The sequence below is a fragment of the Bradysia coprophila genome, unplaced genomic scaffold (assembly GCF_014529535.1).
Source record: "Bradysia coprophila strain Holo2 unplaced genomic scaffold, BU_Bcop_v1 contig_732, whole genome shotgun sequence".
NCBI lineage: Eukaryota > Metazoa > Arthropoda > Insecta > Diptera > Sciaridae > Bradysia > Bradysia coprophila.
Genome location: NW_023503972.1, coordinates 4,891,893 through 4,915,686, shown reverse-complemented (window position 1 = coordinate 4,915,686; position 23,794 = coordinate 4,891,893). Strand labels below are relative to the sequence as shown.

The 23,794-nt window shown below is 36.6% G+C and overlaps 2 protein-coding genes across 7 annotated transcripts in view; one reads left to right on the top strand and one right to left on the bottom strand.

Annotated features, from left to right (window-relative positions):
* The window catches only part of LOC119084264 (visual system homeobox 1-like), a 94,417-nt gene that overhangs the window by 42,519 nt on the left and 28,104 nt on the right, over nucleotides 1-23,794 (top strand). For 5 of the 6 annotated variants that reach the window (XM_037194178.1, XM_037194176.1, XM_037194173.1 and 2 more), the window contains exon 3: nucleotides 15,988-16,202. In XM_037194178.1, the coding sequence (XP_037050073.1) occupies nucleotides 15,988-16,202 (215 nt within the window). Of the gene's footprint in view, nucleotides 1-8,642; nucleotides 8,926-15,987; nucleotides 16,203-23,794 lie in introns of those variants that run through there. The other variant, XM_037194177.1, reaches the window with a different exon arrangement.
* Nucleotides 3,971-6,669, bottom strand: LOC119084255. The gene is made up of 2 exons (XM_037194159.1): nucleotides 6,546-6,669; nucleotides 3,971-6,466 (listed from the first exon to the last, which is right to left on the bottom strand). Exons 1-2 carry the CDS (start codon nucleotides 6,550-6,552, stop codon nucleotides 4,122-4,124), a joined length of 2,352 nt encoding a protein of 783 aa, XP_037050054.1. The 5' UTR covers nucleotides 6,553-6,669; the 3' UTR covers nucleotides 3,971-4,121.

Sequence of the window (23,794 nt, the reverse complement as noted above, 5' to 3'; positions counted from 1 at the left end):
TTGACGAGTGGTGACGTTATGGTCCGATCCGAAGGGGAATGCTGTATTTTCGCCTGAAGCACGTAAAGTAATTATATATGTTAGCGTCCAGTAAGTACTTTTTCACAGTTCGAAACAGTGATGTAAAGTGTCCTTTACCGCGCGATGGCATATAATTACATTACTTACCAATGGGGCAAATGATGGAAATGGTACTTCTTGTGTGAAATTTACAGATCGAGGCGTAGCCGAGTACACATAAGAAGTACCATTTCCATCATTTGCACCATTGCCAAGTAAGGTATTTTATTCAAAAACTTGAGGTAAAGTTTTGGTTCCATGAAGTAATGTTAACTTTAACTCACGTTTTTAAATAAAAATAGTTTTGCTGGTTGAGTACAAGAGAACGTAATATGAAGATAGATCAGTGTTAGGCTGACCAGATGAATATTTATCCTGAAATAATAACAGTAAGTGAACAGAATGACGAAATATTGAAAAAAGGGGGTAAACAAAGGACAGAGAGAAACGAGGCTAAATTTTTGACGATTTATCGCTCTTTTCTTGCTACATTCCAATACTTTGTGACGAATAACTTTTCGCTTTACTTATTGACAGTTAAATTGTCCATGGCCACAGATGCTTCCTTTTATTTTGTTTATTCTCGTGTATCGAGATGGTACTCCCAGTTTCAGCAGACTGGCTTAAGAAATAGAGGTACAGATTTATCATCCCAGTGGTTGTGTGAATATGAATGAAACAGATCAGATGGAAGCAACACCAGATAATTACAATGATATAAGTACCACCAGATGAATATTCGTTTTTAAAATGTTTAAGTAGTTTGCAATCAGAAACCACACACATAATGCAAGGCTGTAAATTTGGCTACAGTTTATAATCTTGAGTCAAGATTCTTGACAATTGTGTACGTCCTCTACCTTCAATTTTTTATCAGAACTTTTATACCTTTCTCAATAATCTTGATGAAGGGAGAGTTTTATGTAAGCGTTTCGTAGAGTTCAGTTCGTGGAATTTACTGTAACTGGACGTACGGAAAATCGGCTTCACCTAGAACCATTTCTTGCACACAAAATTTACCGTTTAAAGTTTTCCGCAGCATAATACAATATACAATATTACATAACGGCTTGCAAATTTGTTGTTTTGGAAACTGTGAACGAGCTGAAGCCAAGAAAATAACTTTAAAAAGGAAATATGCAAATTATATTACTTGCGGGCGGTAAGTGCAGCTTCACTGTCAAAACAGTGACGTAAAGTATAAAACTTTACCGCACGCTAGCATGTTAAAACCGATACTACGTTACTGTCTTGCTGGGACATTTTTTGTTGAGGCGTGTGGGAAGGTCCAACACGTCGAAAAAATTTCCCAGCAAGACAGTACTTTGTTGTCTTGCGGACTCTCACTTTCGCCTCATTTCAAAGATATTTCCATTAAAATCTTTAATATCGCGAACCCTTTACACACCGTAATTCTTATTCCAAATAATTTCCGAAAGAAAAACCACTTCATGCGAACGTAATGTGTAAACTTAAGGATTAGGCATATATTTACATATACTGTTGTGTCTCTTGTAAGGAAATAAAAACATCATGCAGAGTCACATACACTGCTAGGTTATATAACACACAGTTAAACGTTCGTTTCGTCCAATTTCTAAACAAATTGGCAATTACATTCCACATACATACAGTTTAAATGTGCGAATTTCATGGAATTTATACATGGTAATACGTTTTTATGTGGAACGTTCCTTCTTTTACGCTCGTACTTTTTTTTTCCTTCTCCATTCTCTCTTGCTCTGTCTCATCCCCGACGGCTTGGTTGCACGAGAAGGGTTTCGAAAATTTTAACACTTTATGTACCCATATGTAGTTAGAGTAAAAAACAAGAAAGAAATGTAAGGAAGAGGGTACGTTATGGCACAAAATATTTATATTCCCTGTTTAAATAAGAGAACGTTTCTTTTCGGTTTTACGACCGTTGAGGAAAATAAGGGATTTTATCGTGCTGTAGATGTTTTTCTGAATGTCAACCATATAAATGTTATATGATTTTGATATGTGCCATATGTGCGACAAAATGCGTGCGTATATACACCGTTGATGTACCCTACGGTATTCAAACTGTGATATCCCCAGCTATTCTAATATGGATGCGTATGATGATATTTTTATGCGATAAGGTAAATTTTATAATTGAAAACGTGAGTGGGTGATGATGGGTTGTGCGTGGATGTGTGTTGATGTGTGACAATATAAATGTTGCAATAAAAGCGAAATTTGAAAATTAAATTGGAATTGAGTACGACAACGGCAAAGGATATTGGGAACATTACCATCGTCAGAAATTCTAATAAAGAAAATTGTCTAAAAAATATTTGATATTAAAGAAATTTTGTGTTGTTGCTTCTTCAGAATCAGGAGCTGTTTTGATTTTAACTTTAAACACTTTGTGCGACTTCATATTTTCAATCCAAACTATCACTATGATTAACTGGAACCGTTTGGAAGTTAAAAGACCTGACCGGCTCTGCGTCAGATTTCCATTGTACATTTTTTTGGCACTCAGGTTGGAAAACTGATCTACATACTGCCGCAATTTGCATAAGAAACTTCTTTTATTTTTCCTTATTTTAGAAGAAAAGAATTTCTTTTGTTCTCAAGAAAGATAATTTCTTATAAACATTACGGCAGCATATTGTGGGACCGACCATAGGCTTCCATACAACTTTGTATGTCCATGAGTGATTCCTAAGTCGATTTGAATGTAGTCTGTCCCGTGATAGACACTTTTGATCAGGAATTATGTAGATTAGTTTTCCACCCTATTTATTGGTACAGTAGACATCAAGGGTGTAGTTATTTCTTATCCACTCCAAAGGTCTTCACTACCTATCGTTAGTAGAAAGGAAAACAAAGATTACTCATTCGTGTCTACGTTCGATATTGTACTAACGATGGAGTTGAACTCACGGAACTCACGGTGCCAGCTGCACCAATACATCTCATGTTCCTATTAGTTTTTTTTTAATTTTTTGTGTGAAGCGGCTGCAACGGAACTACATGCATAATTAGAACCAAAGGATGAGTGCTTCGTAATCAGGACACCGAGACCTATTCAACGCACATTCCAAGTTTCGAATTGTTGCAAATAGTGAATCTAAAGGAACCTTACAGACCATACGCCAACCGCTTCAGTTTAACTTTAACTTTGTCAGATATAGAACACAGAGACATGTCACTTTGAACATGGAACATAAAAATGACAGAAATGTTGGTTTCTAGCATTAAAAAGCAAATTATAAAAGAACAGCTCGACCAGCGCTACTTCATTGAACAGTAGCACAGAATTACAATTTTCCTGTGGACGACGAACAATTTGAAATCTGTCCCTTCCGTAAGCTGTGAAATTTTTAATGAAACCTGTCTAATCTCAATTCAATCAAATAGTGCTTCCGCTAAAAAGGACAGTTTACCCAGTTTACCACATCCAATGCATGGAAAATTCATGGAGGAAAATTCAAACGAATGGAGTGCAAACTTTGAACTTATGCCCCAATACAGAGTGCGAATGACTCCTAACGAACTATTTACGATTTATGACAAGATCTGATTCAGAGCTAAGGCGCACGACTTGAGATTCTATTACTTTCATTGCCCTATCTCCTCTCAGTTGACGCAAACTATTCCGTATCTTTTCTTTGTAAGCAAAACTTTCCGATATCGTCGAATTTCGGTGATGAAGTTCCGGAATCTTAGAGCAAATTTTTACGCCGTTTTAGAAATTGTGACATCTTCTAAACATGTTGCCGCCCCGGATTTAAAGTTTTGATTATTAGTCTATCGGCAACACAAGCATTTTGCGTGGAGTTAAACAGAACACCAGTTGGACTGATAACTTCGGAAGCGTACAAGCCCATTCCACACAAAACTCTAAATGCTTCTGGCGATTTTAGCAAATTCATTTATTTATGTTCAAAAAGAATACAATTTCAAAATTCCACCAATCAAACGTTTTGTACCAAAATATTCAAAAAAAATCATCTTCAATGATATGGAAAAGTTTCCATGAGAAAAAATTGTGAAAAAAAAATGTGTGGTAGTTGACACCCTACCCTTTAGTGCTTTTCTTTTGCAAAAAATGAAATCTCAACATTCTTACCCAATTGACTTCTCTTGACGCTTTCCATAGCCCGTTCGCAGTTGCTCTTACAGCGAAAGCCAACGGTAGCAATGCCACTATGTAAGTCGACGTCCATCACTTCACCATAATCGGAGAAAATTGTCCGCAATCGTTTGGTGGTCATGTCGTCGCACATATTGTAAATGTGCAGCGTATCCGATGTTTTCATTTGTTCAACAAATGAAATTTGCACGTTATCGCCCAGACTGCTTCTGTCGATGTCTTGAGCAGCGCGCTTAGCGTTTTTCTGTTTGCTGAATTGAACCGATGCCGAGTTGTTTTCTTTGTCCACTGTGACCACTTCGCCGTAGACGGAAAACAATTTACGCAAATCGATAGCGGTTATGCTTGGCCGTAAGTTCTTCAAAAACAGCGTGTCGGCAGACGATTTGCGATATTTCCGGCCACGCATTTCGGAGGATGCTGGCTGTGACGTACGATCACGCTTTTCTAATGATGCTGGTCGAGAGTTACTGTCAAACGTATCGGAGGTCGTTGGACGTGACTTCTGCTCACTCATGTCGGAGGGAAATTGGCGAGAACTATGGTGACGCACATCGGAGGATGATGGCCGCAAATTTCGGTCCGAGTTGAAGGAAGATGGGCGAGCCATTTGCGCACACATGTCGGGGAAACGTTGGTGAGAATTCCGGTCTCGCCTATCTTCGCGTTTAATCCACATTTTCAAGGAATTTATATTCACATTTTCATTGCCCAGTCGACTCTTGTTGACGTTGGAGGCGGCACGGGTTGCATCTTCGACACGTTCAAATTGAACTTTGGCAAAGTTACGAACTAACCTGAGGAAAGTTATTTTCCCGTAAACGCAGAACAGATCCAGCAATTCTTTCTCAGTCATAGTTGTGCGTAAATTGGTGATGTACAATGTGTCAGGCGTTTTTGTCCATTCCAAACGTCGATTCGCGAACTCAACACTTACGTCGTCACAAAGCCTCGTTATGCGACCTATTGCCTGAGACGCTTCTTCGTAGCTGTCGTAGTTGAGATAACAAAATCTACGAATTCTGCCTTCGTACAACAGATCGTTGAATACCTCCACGGATCGTAGATTGTGCGTAACGCTTCCGAATCGTTGAAATAACAGTCTTCTTGTAGCGACGGCTGAAATCCCTTTGACAACTAATCGGGACAATGGCAGATATCTGGCTACCCGGACCATATGACCTTGGACGTTGCGATAATTGAACAATTCGACCGCTCTTTCGGCATCTTCAGCGTTTGTGAACGTAACAAATATCGTATTTCCCCGTACCCGGTTAAGAATGAAGACCGGACCACACTTTTCGAAGAGCATTATTAGCTCATGGTCCGTCAACTGGCTCGGGAATCCCGCACACTTAACATGGTGTGGTGTGAAGTGGCTTGATTTTTGCAAGAGGAATAAATTGCAAATCTTACGTTTAGTAGTGTAGACAGTCGTAGCAAAGCCTCTGGAGCGTAACGGGTCGACTCTTGTCTTTATAGCATTTTCAGGGTTGGACTGTGGCTTGGCAACGCTTGAACAGCTCGACATTTTGTCATTCTGATTCTCAACAGGAGAAACATCACTTTTGCTGCACTGTGTGGGGCCGATATAGTTGTCACCAGTAAGGTTGACATCACTTTTCAGCGCTTCCAGCTCATGGGTGCCTTCTTCAATCTGTGTGATAGTTCCTTTGTTACCACATACTTCTGCAGCTGCTCCGGAGTCACCGCACGTACTTGCTTGGATCGTCTCTAGTGGCATTTCGTCATCGCCGAACGTTTCAATTAGCTCGTCGCAATTACGTTCCAGCCCTTCCAACTGATCCATTATGTCCATTTCCTCATCAACTTCGTCTGCTGCCGTTGCTTTGCTATCATTTCCTTCCGCAGCTTCTACGTAATCACCGCTTGCGAATTCGGGTGACACTTCATCAGACAAGAATGATTCAACTAGTTCGTCACAATCACGTTCCAAAGCTTTCAATCGATCTTTCATGTCCATTTCCTTCTCTTCCGCACCTTCTCCAGAATCACAACCTGCAATTGTGTCGACAGATTCGTGTGACATTTTATCATCAACGGATGTCTCAATGGGCTCTTCACATTCGAGTTCCAGATCCTCCAAACGTTCGTTTATATCCATCTGCTCGTGAACATCCTCATCGATCTGCGTGGCAATTGCTTTGTTATCAGTTTCTCTCACATCACATGCATCTGGCTCGATTGCGTCGGACGGCATGGTACCATTGATGCATGTTACGATAATTTCATCGACGATTCGATCAACGATTGAGGCTGTAAAATGAAATAAAATACAAATGAAAACAAATGTATCCACGTGGGATATTGCACATTTTCAAATTTCTTTACTTACTTTCCATTGTGTTTGACGATTTGAGTTCGAAAAAATAAATCGAAGCTTTCACCAACAGCGCGAAAAAATAAGTGTTGCTGCCATACACAATGCAGCCTGATCCAATTACTGATTGGACGATGCAACATTGACATAAAGAATGTCATTAAACACACACATTAGTATGAAAGAAATGCGCGAAAAAAAAACTAAAACCAAAGAAGATCTATCGACTGATAGAAGATGGGTACCGCAATGAAAGTAGATAAGTAGGTATGGCCAGTCCATACAAGTCGGAGCACATACGGATTTGCATGGCGCCACCTCAAACGAACTCATTTCTAGTGGAAATTTGCACTAGAAATGAGTTCGTTTGAGGTGGTGCCATGCAAATCCGTATGTGCTCCGGCTAGAACAAATTTGAACGTTTGCCCATACCTATCTATTTACTTTCATTGGGGTACCGAACACAAAATGCGGAATCAACAATTCGAAAGATATGTCAAAATTCTCGTATTTTGTGTTCGGTATCCATCTTCTATCAGTCTAGAGGGAAAGGAGAGGGAAAACCATAACTTATCTCGGGGTCAGCTTGCAAAAATTGATGAATAAATAAACGCGAGCTCTTTCGATTTGACCAGAGACCAATTTGAATAAACCAGAATTCGCTCTCCTTAAAAGACCCTATAGTGTTATGATGAAAGAGAAAGAAATATTTTGACAAGTACCCCAAGGCAAGAGTTATACTAAACTGGTCTTCGGTCTTCTCACTCACATCATAACATGTTGAAAGAGAAGCAAATACGTTAACAAGTACCCCAAGGCAAGTTATAATTAGATGGTCTTCGGTTTTTTCGCACTGATCATAACACTCTATACACAATCGGCCGATTCGTCTTAAACGCACTCGCATTATAAAAATGAGTGCGTTTACAACATCTTTATGTCTCGGCCAACCCGGCCAACCCAGTTAACATGGTTAGCATTGAACCATCTAAGTCATAGAGTTACACTCGAGAGTTGGCAGGACGGCGCTTTTCTATGGAAATGCTAGTTCTAAGAGGAAATCAGCATTTTGGGACAGTTTGTCATCTACAAAAGCAAAAATAACCGTGTTGGCTTCTCTGTGGATGACGATTGACATTTTGAACGGCCTTGGAAGAAACCTATACTCTTGAAGGCTTCAACTACATAAACCGAGAGCCCATGTGTACATTCGTTCCTCATAGTGATAGTTTTTGAAACCAATGCAAAATTATTACATTACCCGATACGAAATACATTTGCTCAATGACTTCTATTTGAGAGCTCTTGGAGGACCCTTATCACCTGATAAGAGTAAAGGAGCCCTACTGCATTTCTCAGCTGAAAAAAAATCCGTAGAAGATCCAAATTGGCGCCAAAGTAAAGGTATAGCAGCCAAATAAAGAATGGAAAATAACATTTTCGTTGGTAGATCTGACAAATGGAAGATTCAGCTTGTCAGGTACAGAATGCCTGATATAATTGATGGACTCATACCGGCATTTTTAGTAAACAACTAGAAAAGGTTCGAAGAAGCCTTTCCAAGGTGTTTATAGGTATGTGGGCGTCTGTAAGCCTGAGTGTTGTTTAAATTAATTCAAAACTTATGCGATACTTACACGAAAATTTATTTCTAATTTCAAAATTAGTCACTGTCTGGGTCTAGGTGAGCAGGCACAACAAATTAAAATGCCATTGCCAACTACTGATATGAGTACAAAAGACGAAACAGATGCTCTGGTGGTGTTTTCGGAATTTTAATTGCAAATGATATTTGTCGAACGAATACCTACGAGTTAACACAACTACTCGAACTAATCAAATGACTGTGATCGGTTTTTTCTTATTATTTAACACGTATGCCACCGCCGCATTACCTAGCACTATTTGTTAATAATTTCCTAATTAGGCAGATAATTTTGTCTATTTTTTCGATTCAAACAAACAGAAAATTCAAATTCGTATTAGATCATCCGCACAAATTGGGTAAATACAGCGCATGAAAACCTCTGTACAATATTTTCCCAGCTGTTTTACGTCGAAATAACAAAAAAATTTCCCAATTCACTATAGCCCGAGCTGGATCTAATTCGTTTGTGTCAATGTTTGGAATTGTTTGAAATTGCAAAATTTGAATTTGTTTGTTGGAAACTGAAATTATAATTGGCATTAGTTTCGTGAATATTGGAATTTTCAAATATTTTCTTTTTTGTGCTTGACAGCGTTGATAATGTTTTCAAATTAGAATCGTTTTACTGTTAGTATTCGGTTGTGGCGAGACGTGGCGGGCTTAGCGTTTTTGTGACAATGAACTTACAATATCCTGTAATGGGTGTAAAATCATTCAATTTAGCCTTACATTATTTACTGTGTTGGGGTAAGTCCATTTTATTCACCTACTACAGTACCGTCTTTTGTAAACATTGAAACTGACCTAACTACGTATGTAAGAGTCCATCATTTAACTAACACTAACACTAAAAGTCAGAGGCGCCACCTCTGAAATGTTGAGGCACAGACTAATTTTTTGGGCTGTTAGGGAAGGCAAAGCTGTTTGTGAGATCTCTAAACACATAAATCAAATGCCAGAAGTTCCAACATTCAAAAAATTGTTCAACGGTCTGTCTCTAAAATGAACTGATTTTTTTATAAGTTCGTCTAAGCTTCGAAACATACAGCCGCCCGTAAGAAAATTACAAAATGGCGGCCCTATATTTTTGATTTTACACTGTTTTTAGAAATTCTTTTGATCAGAATTGTCGATACCTATGAAGTTCTTGCTGCAGAACACCTTACACATACTTATTTTCATCGAGACTGGAAACAGCCTCAGGCACATTTTAGGCGGCTGACAAAATTGGGTCGATTAAGGGTCGTACTTTGTAAACAAAATTAATTTTATAAAAAAATCTGTGCATTTTAGAGGCATACCGTAGAACCATTTTTTGCTTAGAATAACATTCTGCGTCGTATTGAAACTTCAATCCCCCATTGTTTAATTTTGTACTCAGCATCCAAACAAATCGTTCGAGCAGCTTGTCTTCTCGACGATCACTGAAAAATGCTTATCGAAACGTGAAAGTTCACTGATTTGCGAATGATTGCGGATGTCTTATCCTTTCCATACGTAAACGAGTTCTTTTTAAACTAGTTTCACCTGAATTCATTCGAATTATGCATGAGAGTTTTCGTTGCATATTACCTCGTTTGAACGATACTTCATTTAATTGAACCGAAAGTCACATCTCATCTTAGCGCATGAGAACGAGAACGAAACTTTAAAAATTCCGTTTCGAATAGTAATTGCAACCTACACTATGCAACTGTTCCATCAAAATTCAAATGCTTGCTTTAGTCGTTGTTTCACAACGCTTGTACCATTAATGTGAATAAATGTTCTGCCAAGATCCTATTACAGCTCTCAAGAGTTACATAAAACATAAAGCGAAAACAGATGCAATATAGGACAGCAATGCATTACAGAAGAACTATGCTGAGGTGAATCTGGAATTAGGTCGTCTGTACAGATTCGCGGAGAGCAAAAAGATGCTCGTCGAAATATGGAAAGTCGAGAAATTCAATACGACCTAGAGGCCAGGTATTTTTGTCGTTTTCTTTTTTTCAACTCCAGGAGAGGAATTACGGCTGTATTTCTCTATTCTCTACTCTACCTGATAGAGAAATATTGTGCACATTCTGTGCACATAATATGCTCAATATGTGTACTAAATGTGTACTAACAATTATGTGTACATTACATACACATTTTGTACATTTTCTGTGCACAGAATGTGCAAAATATTTCTCTACCAGGTAGAGTAGAGAATAGAGAAATGCAGCCGTAATTCCTCTCCAGGTCCAGGCTAAGATTAACATTCTAATTTGCTCTTACTTATTCATTCCTCTGATTCGGATTAAGTTTTTAATTGAGTTATTCGAGAGGAGGAACCGACTATTTTACAGTTTGAAATTTACTGCTTCACTTCTCTAATGAAAGCGATCTTAGCACTTTTGAGACCGATAATAGTTTTGTACCAGCTATTACACACTATTCCCATTCGTAATATAACGTTAATATCATCAGACCGACGGCATTCGCAGAAACAACAAATTACTTCGTCCCTGAAACCGAAAAGCATCCACACGAATAATATCCCAGCATATCCCCACACTCTCGCACACACATACATTGACGGTCTTTCCACATACATAATCAACATTCAAATTTAGCTCACATCTCGATCTCATGTTTCGAAAGAATTTTCATTTGGCATTCCGCAATCATAATTAACAATAAACATTTTTCATGTCGCACACACACACAACACGTATCCTTGTATCGTCCTACACTATCCACCCGGGCACCACACACAACAAAAACACCAACCCTCTAAATAGCTTTTCATTAACATTAATTTCAACATTCCACATACGTTAGTTAGACATTAACTTGAGCAAACATTTTATACACAAAACATGTATAATATTCACTTGTGCACACATTTTATTACCTAGAGCGTAGAGATCCTTTCTTTGAATTGGATTAAAAATAAAAAATAAAACAAAATTAGAAGAAAGAAGTGTGAAGGATTAATAGTCGCTTGGATAATGCGATATTGCATAATGACTCTATGCCGAAATTAGTGCTTTACTAGATGTATATATACATCAGGGATATGTATGTTGTGTTGGGTAGGTTGAATATTAACCAAAATATATAAAGAATGTGCTACAGACCAAAGTGCTAGGTGTCGTTCGCTTTGTAGCGTATAAGGGAAAGGGTGCAACAAAAGCGATACTCCAATGTTTTTGGGTATAAAATGTTGGACATGAGGCGAGGGACTACGAGAGGAGGATGTGCATAATTCACTACACCTTTTAATAATTCCAAAGGAACAGATTCGTTATTCTTAGTTATTCTCTATTGGAACTAAACGTATAGCCCGCCGAAATCGGATTCATTTTACAGCTGAGTCATTTTTATATGCCTAGAGAGTGAATGAGCCCTAGCCAATCATTACCGGCTTTATGATAATCCATTCGTTTTATTTTTTCATGACTTTGAGCGCCCATGAAGATTAGATATTAGATTTATGCTATTTCTTATGGGTCTTTCGAATTTCGAAGAACAAGATAATACAGTGGACGCCAGTGAGATTTTAGCATGAAGCTGGTTTTTAGCTGGACCACTTATACATAGAAAGCTTATCATATGTCTTTATAACTATTTCACCAGCAGAAAAACAGCTGATGCAAATTGATGCACAAATTCCATTAACGTTCATTGTAAGCTAAGAAATCTTATGAAAAATTTAACATTCGAACAGAGATCTTTTGTCGGTGATGTGTTTATAGTTCGGAGGATGTATTGGATCTCAGATTGAGGAAAACTTTTATTTAAAAAAATCCCTTTTCTAACTAAATCTCCAACACCAAGAAAGGGAAGCAACACCAAAATGGAAAACTCTCCACATATTTCATTTCGCTACAAACATTTCACTCTTCTTACACCCATCGAGCATCGAAACATCTCCAATAGAGCATATAATATTCGGATATGCCAAAACATAAGACGTTTTCTTTATATGAAATACCGCATGGCCATTAGTGCAATTTATAGTTGGCACGTTCATTACCTCTAATGCTGTATCGTAAACCCAATTTCGTTAGCTTGGTATGTGGTTCAATGAGTTTTGGCTTCTTTGTATAGAATATTATTGGAGGAAAATAGAATTTAATGGTTAGTTGGACGGTCTCCGAATGACTATACCGACGAGCGGTGAAGTATATGTGAAGCAGAGATGAGATTATAACTAAATGTGTGTATGAACGTTTCGTACCATATTCCATTCTTCAGCTAATACTTCGTTCTGTTGTTATAGTGTGTAATAATGATGTGGAAAGTAGGTACGGAATATGTTTGCCATTATGTTCGGGCCAAATTGCTTCAAAAGGAATTAGCACTTAGACGAACTTTAGTCGATTTTCGTTCGGATGAAAGTTTCATTGGTGAAGTTGGTCCACAAATTGTTAACGAGAACTATGTGCAGACGACAGCTAACTCTTAGTTTTTAATGCAAAATAGTTTAGTCTATTGAGGGATATGCCCCCTCCTCACTATTGTTAAAGGAAGACAGAAGTTTTTCGCTGCTACTGCTGGTTGCTATAAATTCTATTGAAAATTTGAAAGTATGTGGACCGGAAAGATTCGGAAAGGTTCAGAAACTGTATGAAATGTAATAGATTTTTATTGCATTTCGTCATGGAAGTACTAACGTCAGCGCCCTATTTTTCTGTGAACCAACTTCACTACTACGTCATTTCATGGATATTTACCTGCGAGAAATTAGTTAGTACAGGCCAACAGAGGTTTTCTATTATAAAGTTGACCATCGATGAGTGAAAAATCGATAGCCGCTAAATCGCACTATTATACATATTTTCACAGCTGTCATAATGAGTTATGAGATCCTCAATTTAACTATGTGATTCCGTTGAAAAATGGTGGCAACTAATCATCAGAGCAAATCCACAACTGGTAAATCATGCTCAGAATAAACAGTCTTTGCGTATAAAATCATGTGCATGCCGAATACGCCGGCAAATGCAACATTTAATTATAAGGTAGTTGTAATACCATCTCATCAAAGTTGGACTTTAGTTTCTGACTGATAATAGCTAAGACCGCGTCCTAAACTTATTTGGTTCATTCGGTGAAGTACTAGATTTGGACTCTGATCTCGTGATCTGATAAAAATTTATTTGTGTATCGGAATATGTTAAATATATAAATGATGGAACACAAAGAAAATAGCGACACTTTGTCTTGGGGGCTTATTCCAACTCGTATTTTTCGTCCGCATGACACGCGTAAAAGTAACTTAATTCTTTCTCAGAAATAAACGTGAAATTATTTCGACTTACGAATTGGGAAAGATGGTTTCATTGCCACTACTTCAATGGGGTTACGTAAATCTAAATTAATTTTACCAACCCATCGACCATCTGCCAAAAATTTCATCTGTTTCGAATCGTACAATTATGAAATGAAATTTTGCTGATTCTATTAAAAGTGAACCATTTAACCGTAACAATGATGGTCCAACGGACATAATGTATCTTGTTCAGAAATTGTGTACATATTTTCCGTGATAATATCAAACTCTCTAATACAGTTCCCTCTATACCCAAACGAGCAATTTTCCACAAAAAAAGAAAGAATTTTCCTTCGTTCCATGTGTTTTTTTTCTTCATTTAATTCCTTTAAATCGCTTTTCAATGAAACTCTACTAATAAAGACAAAATGACAAGTTGAAAATCCCTGCCTCTGCGGGTGATTCTCCTTTTTCTATTTTCAAATTTGATGATTAAGAAGTTAAACCACTTTTTAATCTGTTTTTCATCCCTCTTTTCGTTTTATTTTACATTTTTTGTTGTTGTTGGGTTTGGGGAGAAACTCTCTCACTCGTTGCCAGTGATGTATATCTAAAAGTTTGAATTGGATGATTGTGTGAGTCTGATAGATTTATCTTTACAATTACCAGGGGTTTTTTCCTTCTTCCTACGGTGGTGGGTGGAAGATGTAATGGTATAATTAGATCAAATTGGAGAAGAATGATCAAAGTGAAATTGTGTTACCTGGATGGTGTGGTTTAGAACTTTTCAAATTTTTAACAAATTAAATTGAATTAAAAGGAAAGTCTACGACGAATAATACAAATCAGATTTTAATCTACAGCAAACCGCGGTCGTAAAAGGAATACAATCTAGAGTATATAGGTAGATGTATATTACCACTTTACTCTATCAAGGTCTCTCCATTTCATTAATAAAGCCATACAATTTGCTGAACGCAAATCGAGATCGATACGCTGAATACAGAAGCATTAAAATCCCGCCATAAAATCATTAAAATTTTCGATACACCAATTGAGCAATTCATAATCCAATATTAGATTTTACTTTTCAATTTACTTATTGGCAATAAATCTATCCCACCAATTTCCCAGCATCGTCATACTATACTCTCTTCCTGCCATAATAAATTTAAATTGGCAATTTCGTGGCGTATTTCCTTTTCTGCCGTTGTGGGATTTCTGTTTCTGTGTAGCTGCTCGTAAATGATTCAAAAACACTTTTTTTTCGATTACGAAACTTGGTGGAAACGAATCTATTGAAAATGTTGTCTGTGTAGTGAGTATTATGTATTCGTTGCTGTATTGTTATTTTCGCTTCTATAAACTTGCTCTACGGTCGTCGTCGAATACTGAAAGTTATTTTGTCAATTTAAATTGAACATTGAATAGGTCCTAGGTTATTTGCTTTGCTAATCTTTTACTCGACTACTTCCTATTATTGATTACAATAGAACACTAGTGACGCTCCTTAGTTGAACAGAATGCGCTTTTTCGTGCACTTTGGTACAAAGGAGTGATATTTGGACCATGGATAGTGCAATATGCAATAGGAAATTTGGATAAAGCATTCACGTTGTAAGTGTTTTATACGTGATGGAAGCAAAAATACACGTCCAGCACGTGTAACTCGTAGAAACGTATTTCAATAGTGACACCCTACCAGGGACTACATTTTCCGATATTTTCCCAAATTGTCGAAAATTCTGCCATATTTCCCCTAACTTTCCCTAAAAACTTTTTTTTGACAATTTTAGCAAAATATGGAAAATTTTAGAAAAATGTACGAAAACTTAAGGGAAGGAATGTTCCCTGCAGTCTAATATGGAAAATTTTACAATATTAAAGTGCATTACACAAAGTATTACCAACTTTGTATATTTGAGTTGTTAGTGGACTTAAAACAATTTCACTGTTAACACACAGGCCGCAAATTTCTGTTTGAACTAATTCATCACTGAGTGTGTATGAAAGACGACGATAAAGACTTGGTGCAAAATGTGAAGAAGTTAGTGTGAAAAATAGTTCAAATTACCCATATGTGCTGCCGCCAACAACTAATTATAATTTGTAAAGAGCAACCCTAATGAATCACAGTCGGAAAATTTTTGCTGCTGAAATTCGATATTATTTGTTACACTTTCAACATTTTACCACTCATGTCTCTTGTCAACTAGTCAACAGTTAATACGGCAAAAAATACAGCGAGAGAGAGAGAGAGAGAGAAAGAAACCCGCATAATATTTGTATTGCTATTTTATTGGTGATGTGTTGACAACATCAGAATGTTACAGCTGAACGTTCTCATCGGATGATTTTTTTTTGTATTAATAAGTTTTGTAACCGATGGCGCTTGTTTCGACTATAAGTAGTCTGTGGAAAAGGTGAAAGTCAATTTTTAGATTCAAAGCATTTCCGGGTGGTTTTCGGGGAATATTTCCAATTTTTTTTTAAACTTGTCCCTAGCACATCAACACATCAAGACGTTCATAAAATTCTTAATTTTTTTCTTCTTTAACTTTCAGGTCACAGTATAGACTCCAGCAAAGAGTTCACAGTCGATGGCATAAATGGTTTTGGTGGTAAAAAGAAGAAAAAGAAACGGAGACACAGTCGAACGATATTCACTAGCTACCAGTTAGACGAACTAGAGAAAGCGTTCAAAGAAGCACACTATCCAGATGTATATGCCCGGGAAATGTTATCGCTGAAAACTGACCTTCCTGAAGACCGAATACAAGTAAGTTGAATATTCAAATGTCCCTGATACAAAATTCCACATTCAAAATTATGTACGCCAATGAATTGTTGTGTGTACGAAACAACGGGCGAAACGTTGGATATAATTTTTTTCTCTCAATTAATCATTCGCATTCAGGACTTTTTATTTTATTTCGATAAATTATGATTTTATAAGACAAAAGTACTTCTACGGCATGGGTAAATATTGTTTTATTTTTTTTATAAATCAAATTGAAACTACATATTCAAAGTATTCGCGCTAATATTCACTTACTGCATAGCAAATGGTACCAACCAAAAAAAATAAAAATTTCATAAATTCCATACATTTCAGTAGACAGCAAACTGACAAGGTGCTGACAAGGTGCGATTTCGCAGTCAGTGCAAAAATGAATTAATTTTAATTTTATTTTTATAAAACTAATTTGAACGCGTAGATTTTTTTTAAACTTAAATTTTGAATGAACATAGTGTCTTTGATCATTTAAAAATAAAAAACTTTTTGATGCGAATGATCAATGCCAGACTTAGCAGCGAGCAGCCATATTTGATTTATTTTGCCAACATCACACCTTCAAATTTCTTGAATTCAGTTTTCATTCACACAAAAAAAAATGTTTTGTCTTTTCATTAATAAGCATTTTGTGTGTGGAGTGCCTTTGTGTTGTACTTTGAATGGTGAATACTTTTTTGTTGTTGTTGTTGTTAATAATACCTTTTGCTGGATCTTGTCTCACTAATGAATTAAACGGCTTTGAACCGTGAACGACATGATCAAATTACGTGTATATTTTTACGCGTTTGTTGTATATATACAATCGCTTCTTTGGCTCTGATGAGGTCTTCTTATGTAGAGCGTCGTCGTCGTGCTCTTTTTCGAGTAAATTAATATCTTGGCACATAACATCAACGTCTTTTTTTCCGTAGTTTCGATGCTAAATGGTTTATTGTTAATTAAAAATATAATTTCGGGTACGGAAGATTGAAAAGATTTTTTTTCTATTTCGCGCTCAAAGTGTCGGTTGCTGTCACGTTCATCGCTTAGAATTGTAATTGGTTATTATTTTGCCGAGAAAATGTTCTTCATCATCAGACCAGAATCGCTTTTGATGTGTGTAGTATGTGGGATACTGTTGTATTGATAAGAAGAACGTAATTTGATCGAAATACGGTGCGATCTGATTACAGGGCTTATTTTAGTAGAATTAAATTCCCGAAATTCCCTAATTTTTTACGTTTCACGTTTTTTATGAGCTAGGTCCTTCCGTAACTTGCAGAAGAAACTTAGCGAGAAATAATATGAAATTTGTTGGAAATCTTGGGAATTTAATTTGTTAAAGTAGGTCCATTATCTGAACCACTTCTCTTTTGTTTTCCACCAATATCGAGTCTAATGGGCTCAAGAGAAAGAGTCGAAAGTTACGTTTACTATGGGCCGGTTTAAAATGAAGCCTTTAACGACAGTCTCTTGAATATACGTCGATCAAAAGAAGTCACAGACTCGATAGATAATTATTGTGTCTACTGTTGCAACTCTTGCGAGAGATTTTGGTTTGCTAAAGGCGAACCAACATTTTTATTCCAAGGAGAAACTCAAAACTTTTATTTAAACTTAACATGAAAAGGACTTTTCCAACAGCGTTGCCGTTTCCCAAACGTCAATTAAAACCGTTACAGCCTTTTTGTTTGTTTGGTAGGAGACCTCACAAACAGCCTTTAACGGGAAATAACCAATAACAAGTGTCGTTTATTCCACCGGCCTATCGTGAAATAGTCTCTGAGGAAAGTTAGGCGATAATTGATATCTCACCTAAATGTAGGCTAGTCATATGCACACAAATTCATCTTATATGAATACTGTCATACGAGTCAGTCAGTGTACACATCGACATCGATTCAAAAACTTACCAAACAAACCAATAAATCTTGAGACACCATACCAGCATACCAAATCCTTTTTTCGTTACCATGAGTCTTAATAAATCAAATTTCAATCTAACACCGTTGACACTAAGTACCCCCTAACTACTGCTAGACCTACTGGCGAAATTCTGTTAAACAAAATAAAAAATCTTTACAGCAAAACCATTAATCAACGCAAACAGAAAGAACTTTCCTATTTATTTATTGAAAACAAGACACCCGTTTGTTTGCTTATCCATACACAACAACATAAAGTAAGTGTTGGTAGTATACAAAGCACTATATATGTGGCTCCCGTGTTCAACATATATAACTATACATGGAAATGATGTTCGATAAACACTGTTACCCCTCTTCGCCAAGTGTTTTAAAACTCTATCTCATTAGTGCTTCAACTTCAATGTTTACATTTTGTTGATTAATTGTTTTATTGACGCGATAATACGATACGCTAAACGCTAAGTGCTTTCATTTTATGTGTTATATGATGCTGTTCGTTACACATATACACCATGGTTCGGATGGTGTGGGGTGTGATGTGTTTTTTTATATTTTGGACAATGATGTTGCGAACTCTGTTATGTGCTTGATGAGGGTGGCGTACAGATTATTTGCTTGAATTTTTGGACATAATTTACCTAATGCACGAAGAATGAAAGAGGCGCTGGGGAGTAATTAAGTCAATTATTAAATAAATTCGTAGAAGTAGATGTCCTACGGGGTGTTTTTATTCGTAAGGCTCGAAACAGGTCTGGTCCCAAGAAACCAGAAGCTTATAGATTGTCTGAATCTGACTAGAACTGAACCTCATTTGAACCTGAATGTTTGGATTTCGGATTCGAACCGGACCCGAGCCCAATTTGACCTGAACCTGAAATATTCAGAATTTCTAAAATAAAATCGGCCAAAACCTCGACCTGATCTATCTCCTAATAATTTTGGGTTCAGGTCAGTACCTGAAAGAAAAGTGCGGGACCGATTCGGATCGAACCAATTAATGTTTGGGCTGAAAATTTCAAGTTCAGATGAAGATCGGATGGAGCCTCGAATCTTAGTTCAAATTCGGGTTCCGGCTAGAAGGAACCCAATCTGTTCCGAGCATTCAGAGTCAGAGTCAGTGAAATTTCAGCATGAACACTGTTTACACTGGTTAATACTTGTTTATACGGTTGAAGCCGGTACACACGCGCGTGGTATTGGTAAAACCGTAAAAAGGCGCATGAACAGTTTTGATTGTTTGCGTGGAATGGATCAGCTGAATAACAGCTGAAATTCACCTCTAACTGTATTTTCAGGTCGACCTGAAATTCAGGTTCGATCAAGAAATACCTCATCTGTCACGAGTCGCATCTTGAAGCTTTTCTTACAATAATTATTCCAACAAATTGCAGGTGTTAATTTGTACATAACAACCACCATCCACTCTCAATCTCAGTATATACCTACTCTACACAATAAAATTAAATTACCGACACCCCACTTGTCCTGTGTATGTGTCTATTTCGAGAAAATTCTTTGTCATAATTGAATATTATTCAAAGAATCCAAACTGTAAAAAGAAGTGATCCTTCAACTATGTGTTCAGAAAATACTATCAATAAAAGGTGTCATGTCTACGAAATTATTATAATTAGAGACTGCATCAGTTCGAGAGAGTGAAGAGAAAAGAAACGAATCGAAATGATTGCTACTTGAGAATTTCTATGATGGATATAAGAAAACCATTGTGCTGACGCTTTGTTACATAATGAATCCCGAGCAAAGTATTATTTATATACACGAAATGAACGAGAAACACCTCACAAAATCATGCTAGACATATTGAATTCGTCAGAAAAGAATAATTCAATAATTTCTCCTCATCGTCGTCGTCACCGTCGGTCGTTCCTCTACCATCCATCCGTTCCTCTATTATAGAGATATATTTTTAAAATGCAACAAAAGAACCAAAAATATGATTTTCAAAAATTACAGGGAAAAAAAAACGAATGAAAATAATACGCCAGAATGTTACTCATCAACTTTTTTTTCTTCGTCGTTTTGGCTTTCTTTCTCTCACTTGTGAAATGCTTCAGGATTTTTTTTTTGTTCATTTCGGTTGAAGTGCCTTACTTAGAAAATAAAAAAATTAACTCGTTACGTTCAGGCAGAGAAAAATACTTGAGAAAGCAAAATGAAAATGAGACGAGATTTTTTCTGTTGTTTTATTTTGAATAAAATATTCTTTTCCATTTTATATAGCCGTGAAAAGTAGACAGACAACAGTTACATAAAATGATACACGTGTGTATAAGTATTATTGTGACGTGTTGTGCTCTTCGGTCTTATAATGGGTAAATCTACCATTTAGAAATTAAAAAGAAGAAAAAAAACCTACCGCAGATAATAGCATACTTTGTATATTAAAATAAAAAAATTATTTAAAAAAAAAATGGTACGAGAGGTCACGGCTAGTTACGCTAATAAAACCAAAACCGTTCAATGCGCGATTTGATATACATAATCGTGTATATATTTCATGGAGTTTGATTGCATAAACATATATACAAGCGAGTAACTTAATGTTCGCGCCTCAAAATACAGATTAGTCAGTTTCTTTTCGCGGAATGTATTCTTTTACCGGTTCGCCGAATGTCTTAATAGACGCTCTAGTGAAATGTACTGGCCGCGTTTCTTAGAATGAGATTCGATACGATTATCATCCTCTCTAAGCTGTTCATACACACCTAGAAAAATACGTTTCGATTATTTCTAACAAATTTCACAATTTCAACCCATCATCACTTGTGTTTCATTGACCTTGAAGTACTAGATTGAGCATAGAAAATTCGTACATTGTGGAAAATATAGGAAAAATAAAATGATTTCCGGTTCAAGTTACGGTACGTAGTACTTTCAAACGTAACCACATTTTAGTTTCGTCAAATATTTCGTTCATTCATTCATTCATTCATTTATACGAGTTTTTATCAAGGCTGTAAACTTTGGGGAGGTCACGCAGATCGTTATTTTAATAGACGCCGTAAAAAATCATCAAACAAGGTGAAGTCTTTGAAAACTGACATTTTTTCATCAAATGTTTGGTGTGTCAACCACGTATCTGCATCTGTGTGATCTTCATCTTCCCAAAGTTACTTAATTTTTTAAATTAAATTCTTAACGTAGATGGCATTTCGAACGTCCTTGAAGATGATCTCCTCAGCGTGTTCAGTGCTAACTCATAAATAAAGACATTGGGTTGTGGAAACACTGCGCACATTTGTTTCACGCGCACTGAAGGTACTCATTGTAAAGTGTCACTTAGTTTTGACGTTTTCCAGAACGTACATGATTTGTACGTTTGACGTTTAGTTGGTATATAAGAACGATTTATGTATCGGAGAGATTAGATTAATCTCAGCTCTCATCGAGTTCAGATCTCAATAAATAATTATGGAGGAAAACATTTCTTGTTTCATTACTTCCTCCCCAATGGGGTAAGTATAACCTCTTGTTGTCTAGTCGACTTAAAACCAACTCAAGCTGACATGGATTCTCTTCCATATAGATATGGGTACTTGAACACAATTCTTCGATTACAAAAGTGAAGATTTTGGAATTTTTTGGAGATTGCAAACATTTTGATTTTATCAACGAAATAGTAATCTTCCTTCCACTCTTCTAATTTTAATGAAGCTGGATCGAAAGCACTTATTAAATTGATCAAGCATACGAGCGAACGTAATACATGAGCAGAAAACTTTCCAAGTCTCGATGTGCATAGCGAAACAAATTCCCTTCATGGTTCGAAATGTTCTGTAAAATACGCTATGAAACATATTATACTCCTTATTAAACTACCTAATTCACTCGCTATTACTTAATTCAATTCCAGAATCACTTGTTTCACCCTTCATCTTCGACTGCCAGCCATTCTTAAATATTCCATATAACACAGGAATCTCTTAATTCTATCATTCAATTCCATAATTTCTCATTGAATCTCGATCCACAGGACGTACACTTATATATCCGCTAAAAGGAGATATTTCACGCAGTTAAAGCTGCAGGGAACATTGACATAGAACACAGAATCGTTACGCGGCATCACCACCATCACAATGACAAATTCAGAAACGAGTAGTAAAAAACGCCATACTTCTCGTTGAAAATTTCCAATTCGTAATATATAAAGCCACACAACCAACAATAGTCATACAACCGCGTTGCAGTTAGGGTAGTGAAAGCTAAAAATAAAATATCCGGAAAAATCAGCGAGAAAATTACCCTTTTTACAGAGCAACATTGTAAATGCCAGATGAGCAAGATTTTTGTGGTCGACAATGATCACTTATCTAGCAACAAACTAGGAGGTAATATAGAAACGAGAATGTATACACCATCAAGTATAAATCATTTCGGGCACATGTTTCGGTCGTCGTTTGAAACTTAAATGAAAAAAAAATCTGGAAAAACAAAACAAGTGAAAAATGTGTAAGCTTGCGCATTTTCTCGTTTCGTAAAATGATTATTACAGAGAACGTAGTAAATTTCACCGTAAAACGTTACTTGTGTGTGCGTTTCTATTTTCCTTCTCGACTTTACGACTATACTCACCCGGCAAAAATGGTGAAAATTAGTTTCCGAATAAAGGGGATTCGAGACGAGAAATGGTGATAAAAAAAGCTTTGCGCAATTCTTATACGAAAAGCATAACATACATAAACCAGCCTTTCAATGCAATAACCATGACAACCATGGCAACAAGGGGAGACCTTTAACTGTATTGTGTGTGTGCTTCTGATATGATTTCATTCGTTTTGCATTGTTGATATGGATGATGGTGCTGTGATGCTTGCTTAACGATTGTGTGTATATTATACGAAATTGGGGGCCAATTTTATTTTAGTCAGCAAAAATGTATATATTCGGAAAGCTTTAAGTGGCTGATCTGGTTGGTTATTGGCTTAGGAGGTAGTAGAGAAAAGGAAGAAGAATAAATGAATGAAGGCGACTGATGGATGTAACTAAACGAAAGACGAAATGAAATGTTCTCGATTTTATTGGATTATTTTGTAGAGAGTAGACTGGATTCAGGAGAAAGGAACAAGTAAATTGAATCGGGTAATGCCATCAAATGTATATCACGACGATAAATCAGACTACTCTATGATGACAAAATCAATAGCGATCTGTGAAACGATATAAGCATCTTTCGATACTTTGCATTTAATAATGCTGTTCAAAAATACCACTCGTCAGTGACATACAAATAGGTCATAACAATTTGCATGAAAAAGACTAGCGAATCATAAACAAAATGAAAGTGAAAATGAAAATGACTCATGGGTGCCTGTCGAGAAGCTACCACAAAGCTGGATTTTAGCCAATAATGAAACAGGTATCAATGTCAGTATCAGTAAAAAATGAGTCATCAGCATCGTTGATTATAAAATAAAACTGAAAATTCATGTCGCCACCAGTCTACCGGTTGGGGCACATTTTTCCCCCCGAGCTATCTTTATCTATACATTATACTGACACACACACACAATATCCTCAACTCCACACACAACATCCATAATTGTATACGGAATGTACAATAAACTTCCCTTTTATTAAATTACGTAGCTTTCTCTCTAAATTAACAATTTTACAATTAAAATCAATACTGCCGGCTGCTTTTTG